General features: G+C 45.2%; 1 protein-coding gene across 1 annotated transcript in view; it reads right to left on the reverse strand.

The window, feature by feature from the left end:
• LOC311140842 (calcium-transporting ATPase type 2C member 1-like) overlaps positions 1-9,613 on the reverse strand; it is a 56,732-nt gene extending 47,119 nt beyond the window's left edge. The window contains exon 1 of the mRNA XM_084176106.1: positions 9,493-9,613. Coding sequence (XP_084032232.1) covers positions 9,493-9,516 — 24 coding nt within the window. The 5' untranslated portion in view covers positions 9,517-9,613. The remainder of the gene's footprint in view (positions 1-9,492) is intronic.
• Positions 9,614-9,654: the final 41 nt, after the last annotated feature.

Raw genomic sequence — 9,654 nt, forward strand, 5'->3', positions numbered from 1 at the left:
TACAAATATTATTATCTTTGACATTCTCCAGACGTTCCGGGTGGAGAGAAGGAGCATGCTGGGAATGTTGCAATGATAGCTAGCCAGGCTAGGACGCTATGCTTTTGTGAGTGGCTCAGCGAAACATAGAAGCCATGCCAATGAACAAACAAAGACTTCTCTTTGCACAAACAGAGGGCTGCTGGGGACTGTCACTGGTGGGTAAGTTTGCGGTCCAGACAGAAGAGGAGACAGAAGCTGGAAAATTCCTACAAATCTCATGACTTCCTCTTCTTGTTTCCACCCAGAACAATGCCAGATACTATTGTTAAAAAATACAATATGAGGGGTGTTATAACATGTACCGTCACATCAGTGTGAATAATGCTGTGTGCCAGCTGGTGGATATGCCACGTAAGCAGACAAACAATGAAGACAGTAGCGTAACTCTTTAGCCTATCAAAGAGCTCACCTTGCAGCTCATTCTTAGAGCCTCTAAAGGATTTGCATAGAAAAAAACATTTCATCCATAGCACAACACTCCCCCTATACACAACACAGGGACACAAAGAGAAACTGTTGAAAACAACTAGGATAATACATTTTCTGACCTTGCATATACAGAGGCAGCGATTCAGGTGCCCTTAGGAAAGGCTTTATTATTTCCATCTACAATGTGTAGCCGTTCAGAGAGGGGCCATTGTTGAATAGACGCAGAAACTGGGTGCTCTTGGTCTTCCTATACAAGTAGAGAGCCAAGACCATGAAGTTACAGAGTAGCTGACAAGACATCAGCTATTGAGATATGCTACCAGACAAGGGTTTCAGAAAAAGCCTACATATTACCTACTGTAGGAAGTCGCTGGCTTCAGCCTACCTATTACCTACTGTAGGAAGTCGCTGGCTTCATCCTACCTATTACCTACTGTAGGAAGTCGCTGGCTTCAGCCTACCTATTACCTACTGTAGGAAGTCGCTGGCTTCAGCCTACCTATTACCTACTGTAGGAAGTCGCTGGCTTCAGCCTACCTATTACCTACTGTAGGAAGTCGCTGGCTTCATCCTACCTATTACCTACTGTAGGAAGTCGCTGGCTTCATCCTACCTATTACCTACTGTAGGAAGTCGCTGGCTTCATCCTACCTATTACCTACTGTAGGAAGTCGCTGGCTTCAGCCTACCTATACCAAACATGCGCTCTAAGCCTAACATATAGGTATTAGGTACAAACATGCGCTCTAAGCCTGACATACAGTGAGGGAAAAAAGTATTTGATCCCCTGCTGATTTTTTACATTTGCCCACTGACAAAGACATGATCAGTCTATAATTTTAAATGGTAGGTTTATTTGAACAGTGAGAGACAGAATAACAACAAAATAATCCAGAAAAACGCATGTAAAAAATGTTATAAATTGATTTGCATTTTAATGAGGGAAATAAGTATTTGACCCCTCTGCAAAACATGACTTAGTACTTGGTGGCAAAACCCTTATTGGCAATCACAGAGGTCAGATGTTTCTTGTAGTTGGCCACCAGGTTTGCACACATCTCAGGAGGGATTTTGTCCCACTCCTCTTTGCAGATCTTCTCCAAGTCATTAAGGTTTCGAGCCTGACGTTTGGCAACTCAAACCTTCAGCTCCCTCCACAGATTTTCTATGGGATTAAGGTCTGGAGACTGGCTAGGCCACTCCAGGACCTTAATGTGCTTCTTCTTGAGCCACTCCTTTGTTGCCTTGGCCGTGTGTTTTGGGTCATTGTCATGCTAGAATACCCATCCACGACCCATTTTCAATGCCCTGGCTGAGGGAAAGTTCTCACCCAAGATTTGACGGTACATGGCCCCGTCCATCGTCCCTTTGATGCGGTGAAGTTGTCCTGTCCCCTTAGCAGAAAAACACCCCCAAAGCATAATGTTTCCACCTCCATGTTTGACGGTGGGGATGGTGTTCTTGGGGTCATAGGCAGCATTCCTCCTCCTCCAAACATGGCGAGTTGAGTTGATGCCAAAGAGCTCGATTTTGGTCTCATCTGACCACAACACTTTCACCCAGTTCTCCTCTGAATCATTCAGATGTTCATTGGCAAACTTCAGACGGGCCTGTATATGTGCCTTGTTGAGCAGGGGGACCTTGCGGGCGCTGCAAGATTTCAGTCCTTCACGGCGTAGTGTGTTACCAATTGTTTTCTTGGTGACTATGGTCCCAGCTGCCTTGAGATCATTGACAATATCCTCCCGTGTAGTTCTGGGCTGATTCCTCACTGTTCTCATGATCATTGCAACTCCACGAGGTGAGATCTTGCATGGAGCCCCATGCCGAGGGAGATTGACAGTTATTTTGTGTTTCTTCCATTTGCGAATAATCGCACCAACTGTTGTCACCTTCTCACCAAGCTGCTTGGCGATGGTCTTGTAGCCCATTCCAGCCTTGTGTAGGTCTACAATCTTGTCCCTGACATCCTTGGAGAGCTCTTTGGTCTTGGCCATGGTGGAGAGTTTGGAATCTGATTGATTGATTGCTTCTGTGGACAGGTGTCTTTTATACAGGTAACAAGCTGAGATTAGGAGCACTCCCTTTAAGAGTGTGCTCCTAATCTCAGCTCGTTACCTGTATAAAAGACAAATCTTTCTGATTGAGAGGGGGTCAAATACTTATCTCCCTCATTAAAATGCAAATCAATTTATAACATTTTTGACATGCGTTTTTCTGAAATTTGTTGTTGTTATTCTGTCTCTCACTGTTCAAATAAACCTACCATTAAAATTATAGACTGATCATTTCTTTGTCAGTGGGCAAACTCAAATACTTTTTTCCCTCACTGTATAGGTATTAGGTACAAACATGCGCTCTAACCCTGACATATAGGTATTAGGTACAAACATGCGCTCTAACCCTGACATATAGGTATTAGGTACAAACATGCGCTCTAACCCTGACATATAGGTATTAGGTACAAACATGCGCTCTAACCCTGACATATAGGTATTAGGTACAAACATGCGCTCTAACCCTGAAATATAGGTATTAGGTACAAACATGCGCTCTAACCCTGACATATAGGTATTAGGTACAAACATGCGCTCTAACCCTGACATATAGGTATTAGGTACAAACATGCGCTCTAACCCTGACATATAGGTATTAGGTACAAACATGCGCTCTAACCCTGACATATAGGTATTAGGTACAAACATGTGCTCTAACCCTGTGCAGGACAGAAACAGGTGATGACAAATGTTGATCTGTGGCGCTTGATGGGGCATGAAAATAGTGTGCTGCTGAATCTAGTTTGGTTAATAATAGAACGTGGGCCATCTTGGACACTGGGCAGGGTCTGCTGGTCCAGTTTACAGACTCAATGCCTGAGGGCCAGATAAATGATTAGACCACAGGCTTGGGCGGTATCCAGATTTTCATATCATTATACCGTCCTTCTCTCACCCTGGGATTTACGGTATTACTGGCATGGTGGGGGAGCAAAAAACACAAGAAAAGCTAATTGGGCCTATATTACCAGAATGCTAACAAAATTTGCACAAACTAATAGTGAAATCACATAGACGCTGTTAGCTAAATACTAACAAGCAAAAACGAACATAAACTACTTGCAAAGACAGGCAAATCCAGCACATAACGTTATACAAGCATAGCTAGTAACTACCGAATGTTATTTTTCAGTGCGTTTAGACATTTACAAGAGTGAACGAGAGAAATTGTGCAAATGAACAAAGTTATGATGACGGCTTTTCTGAAGGAAGAGCAGCATGAAGAACACGGAGAAGAACGAAAAACACTAGAAGGAAGCACAGGGGACAAAATGGCAACTGTACTGACAACTCACATTATAAAATATCTGATGGCAAACATTTAATAGTGAATTGTAGTGTAAATGAATCATCTCATGTGCGCCGCAGAACAGAGACTCACCGTAGAATGCTACGGACTCACCAACTCCCACTTTCTCCTGTTGTGCTATTTACAAACAAACACGTGACTGGCTCAACTGTTCTGGGGAACTACGATAAGCTTCATAATGTTAAATAATATGGCAGGTGAAATGAAGAATGCAATCTGCTTTATCTCCAAACGTATTTCACAAGTTGACTGCAGGTATTGTGGGAGCGCGTGTGTGGCCTATTCCCCCTCAAAGCCTATTCCCCCTCAGGAGACTAAAAAGATTTGGCATGGGTCCTCAGATCCTCAAAAAATTCTACAGCTGCACCATCGAGAGCATCCTGACTGGTTGCATCACCGCCTGGTATGGCAACTGCTTGGCCTCTGACCGCAAGGCACTACAGAGGGTAGTGCGTACGGCCCAGTACATCACTGGGGCAAAGCTCCCTGCCATCCAGGACCTCTATACCAGGCGGTGTCAGAGGAAGGCCCTCAAAATTGTCAAAGACTCCAGCCACCCTAGTCATAGACTGTTCTCTCTGCTACCGCACGGCAAGCGGTACCGGAGTGCCAAGTCTAGGTCCAAAAGACTTCTCAACAGCTTCTATCCCCAAGCCATAAGACTCCTGAACAGCTAATCATGGCTACCCGGAATATTTGCACTGCCCCCCCACCCCATCCTTTTTACGCTGCTGCTACTCTGTTAAGTATTTATGCATAGTCACTTTAACTCTACCCACATGTACATATTACCTCAACTACCTCAACTAGCCGGTGCCCCCGCACATTGACTATGCAACGGTACCCCCCTGTATATATAGCCTCCCTACTGTCACTTTATTTTACTGTATATATAGCCTCCCTACTGTCACTTTATTTTACTTCTGCTCTTTTTTTTCTCAACACTTTTTTGTTGTTGTTTTATTCTTACTTTTTTTGTTTAAAATAAATGCACTGTTGGTTAAGGGCTGTAAGTAAGCATTTCACTGTAATGTCTGCACCTGTTGTATTCGGCGCATGTGACCAATAACATTTGATTTGATTTGATTTATTAACTTAAAAAGTAGCTACAAATATAAAATGTATTGAAAAACTTCAAATAAAATTGTTTTAACGGTATTTGAAAAACCATCCCCTGGCTATTTCCAAATACCCCGGTATAAGGTATATACGGTATACCGCCCAAGCCTACCACAGGCTCTAGGTGATGCTGTCTGGAACAGAGGCTGGTTTATTAAAAGGCCACAGTGAGGGACAGTGGTCAGGCTGGGAAGGACAGGCCCTGTCTGGTAACAGAGACATGTCAGTCCACAAGGGAGTGGCAGAAAAAGAACAGAAAGAGAGAGGGGGAAGGGGTACTGTGGTTAGACAGGTGGTAGGGGGGAAATGAAGGATTGTGAGAGTGAGGATAAAGATGTACAGTTTAGACTCTAAAGACATGGAGAGAAGATGGAAGGAGAGAGAGAGAGAGAGAGAGAGAGAGAGAGAGAGAGAGAGAGAGAGAGAGAGAGAGAGAGAGAGAGAGAGAGAGAGAGAGAGAGAGAGAGAGAGAGAGAGAGAGAGAGAGAGAGAGAGAGAGAGAGAGAGAGAGAGAGAGAAAGAGCGAGAGAGAGCTGTGGTGAGCGCAAGAGAAGGGAAGAGGGACAGTGAGAGTGAGAGAATATGGTGGGCCTGGGGAGGTGAGAGATAAATAGAGAGAGAAGAGAGGGAGGACAGAGAAAAGAGAGAGAGGGGGCTTGGGCACTGGATGTGCCAGTCCCGCCTCCCGTTTCACTTTGCCACCACACCACTCTCCCTCCCTTAGCCAGGCAAACATAAAGAGCAAACACACCAACTGAACACTTATGCACTCCAACACGGACACAGCCCCCTCCCTGCCCTGCATCCTATCTGGACTGAATAACTTGACACACACACTTCACAGGGTCAAGGATGGTTGACTTTATTATTATAGGCGCCTAGCCGCCTAATAGTTTGCTTTTGTAACCATCCAATGACGCTGTGTTAACTTATCACCACGGCAACTTGCAGAGAGCAGATTTCATAACACTGCATCAAAGAATAAACACTGGTAGCCTAGTCTACTCAACTGAACAACTTCAGTTACAGTTGGCATTGACACATAGCCTAGTTAATTTTAAGGATATAATTCTCATCCTCAAAAAGTAAATAAAAAAATCTGCCTCTGACCTGTGTGAATAGTGAACACCATTGGAGGTTGGGTTGTTGGTAGCTGTTACTCATAAGTCAGGTTCTTGCCAGTTACACACTGGCTACATTTTCAGTTTGCAAAACAGCACTGAAATGCTCAGGCATTACTCACAATATTTGCAGTGGAAATTAACTCAACTGTTCTTTTATGATGTCTGTGAGATGAGGGCGCCAGGCCAAATTTTTCAGGACAAGTGATTATTGTAGACACCCACTGTAGGCTATGGCTTTTTATGCATGTTTCATAACCATTTCATTATATTGTGTAAACTCATCACCAAGGCTGTCACGTTCGTTGAAGGACGGGTCAGACCAAGGCGCAGCGTGAAATGCATACATGTTTATTATTCAAAATAAACAGGCTGAACACAATACAAGCCTCTACACGGAACAAGATCCCACAACTAATGATTGCAAACAGGCTGCCTAAGTATGATCCCCAATCAGAGACAACGAGTGACAGCTGTCTCTGATTGGGAATCACACCCGGCCAAACATAGAAATAAAACACCTAGAACGTAAACATAGAAATAACAACATAGAACTCCACACCCTGACTCAACATACTAGTCCCAAAAGTCAGGGTGTGACAGTACCCCCCCCCCCCTCCCCCAAAGGTGCGGACTCGGACCGCACAAACCAGACCTAACAGGGTAGGGTCCGGGTGGGCATTCCGCCTCTGAGGCGGATCCGGCTCCGGGCGTGACGACCACATTCTCTCAGCCTCCCCGTTGTGCCCCTGGTCCGCAGCTTCCCCTCTCCTTCCTCCCACGATGTACCAAGCCCTGTCTGGACCCTGGTGTGGGAGACCCCGAACCTGGAGAGGGGCTGACGTCTGGGTCTGGACTGGAGCCGCTGACCGGAGCTGGACTGGGCACCGGTGGAGCGGACTACTCTGGCTCCGGACTGGAGCCGCTGCCTGGAGCTGGACTTGGCACCGGTGGAGCGGACTACTCTGGCTCCGGACTGGAGCCGCTGACCGGAGCTGGACTTGGCACCGGTGGAGCGGACTGCTCTGGCTCCGGACTGGAGCCGCTGACCAGAGCTGAACTGTGCACCGGTGGAGCGGACTGCTCTGGCTCCGGAGTGGAGCAGCTAACCGGAGCTGGACTGGACCTCGGTGGAGTGGACTGCTCTGGCTCCGGAGTGGAGCAGCTGACCGGAGCTGGAGCAGGCACCGGTGGAACGGGCACGGGCCGTTCAAGGCACACTTAATCAGCATGTCTACCACAGCATTCTGCAGTGATACACCATCCCATCTGGTTTGGGCTTAGTGGGACTATAATTTGTTTTTCAACAGGACAATGACCCAACACACCTCCAGGCTGTGTAAGGGCTATTTTACCAAGAAGGAGAGTGATGGAGTGCTGCATCAGATGACCTGGCCTCCACAATCCCCAGCAGCGTATCGCTGCAGAATCCTGTGGTAGACATGCTGGTTAAGCGTGCCTTGAATTCTAAATAAATCACAGACAGTGTCACCAGCAAAGCACCCCCACACCTCCTCCTCCATGCTTCACGGTGGGAACTACACATGCAGGGATCATCCGTTTCCCTACTCTGCGTCTCACATAGACACAGCAGTTGGAACCAAAAACCTCATATTTGGACTCATCAGACCTAAGGACAGATTTCCACCGGTCTAATGTCCATTGCTCATGTTTCTTGGCCCAAGCAAGTCTCTTCTTATTATTGGTGTCCTTTAGTAGTGGTTTCTTTGTAGCAATTCAACCATGAAGGCCTGATTCACGCAGTCTCCTCTGAACAGTTGATATTGAGATGTGTCGGTTACTTTAACTCTGTGAAGCATTTATTTGGGCTGCAATTTCTGAGGCTGGTAACTCTATTGAACTTATCCTCTGCAGTAGAGGTAACTCTGGATCTTCCTTTCCTGTGGCGGTCCTCATGACAGCCAGTTTCATCATAGCGCTTGATGGTTTTTGCAACTGCATTTGAAGAAACATTCAAAGTTCTTTAAATGTTCCGTATTTACTGACCTTCATGTCTTAAAGTAATGATGGACTAAAGAAAAACCCTGGAATGAGTAGCTGTGTCCAAACCTTTGACTGGTAGTGTAGCTATTGCCAGACTGGTCATTGGAAATGTTGCTAAATGTGCAGGCTTAATTATAAACATAGTTTAGCTAAGTATACAGTCTAAATGCACCCCAAAAGTATGTATATGCATTGTAAAGGCAATTTTTAAGCGTGCAGCACTTAGTCTAGTCTGCAGTTGGCTTACTATGCACTGATGGTTGTTGAAAGCCACACTAGTTGAACATTTTTCTGTTTTAGTAATGGGTGGTCCTCTGTGGTCCTCTGTGACACCAGCGGCTCTCTCTCTGAGAAGGAATTGCATGTTTGTCCATAATGATAGACTTCAAGTTGCCCTCTCTCTCTCACACACACTACTGCCATGCATTCTGATGTAGGCTATGTCTGGGTGAGAAGCAGGCAGAGCTTTCTGTGAACGACTTGATACACCCATGCAACCCTTATGTATGTGAATTAAATTCAGTCATCTAGCCAAAATCCCCTGAATTAAATTGCAGAGACAGCACAATACAGACGACAAAATACAATCAACTATATGAACCTGTCAAAAACAACAACACACAAGCCCCTTGGCTTCATGCTCGAAAACAAATTGACACAATGACACGGTGAACACCAAATGCAACAATGTTTAGCCAAAGCTACACCCTCGTGGTTAGTGCGGGTTGTGCTATCTAGGTCATTGCTCTACATACTATTGCATTGACACTTTTTATTGATCAGCAAAATTCAACATGCTGCTTAGTTGCTTGCAAATGGGGTTTTTTACTTTATAAGAAAAAAAAACGATTCGTGTATTTGAGGTAGTATCACCAGTGGGTTAGTAACATCGCGGTTCCGTGCTACTGGAAAACGACACCAATAAAGTGGGCAGTGGGACTGCCGGGGCAATATAACGCTAACGTTACTTTACATAATCGTCATAGCTAGCTATGAGGATATGGTTGTTGGGTTATAGCACACTGCAAGCTAGCTAGATAGGTATTGTTGGTTTTGTTGTTCTGACTTTTACATGAAGCTGCATATGTATCCCTGAACCATCTCAAAGTTCGCTGTGACAACAAACAACTATCCTGTATGACAGCAATTTATACATGTCACGTAAACAGTATTTCTACCGATAAAAACACTACGCTCACCTCCCGTGATCATGGAGCTCTCGACTGTAACATTATACTGCTGTAACAAGCTACATTGTCTTTCCCTTGCGCCAGCTCCCCCCACTGTCCTTGTTGAACAAAACCATTGTCAACACATGCTTTTATATCTAAATACAACTCACTCTTGGGTATATACTATGTTGTAAATATTTGAAAATATGAATATAACGTTCAGTAATCCGGAAACTTACCAGCAGCTCCCGTTTCTTCAGCATCTTCCGTGAAATCCACTGTCGCTTCTCTCTGACGGACTGTCACCGGTGAGGTCAGCACGCTAGAAGCGTAGAGCTGTATTTTAATAATCTAAAACAGTTCCTCTCCTCGTCCCTTGCTCTCGTTCATTGACATCAGGT

Source organism: Coregonus lavaretus (genome assembly GCF_964263955.1).
Source record: "Coregonus lavaretus genome assembly, chromosome: 13".
NCBI lineage: Eukaryota > Metazoa > Chordata > Actinopteri > Salmoniformes > Salmonidae > Coregonus > Coregonus lavaretus.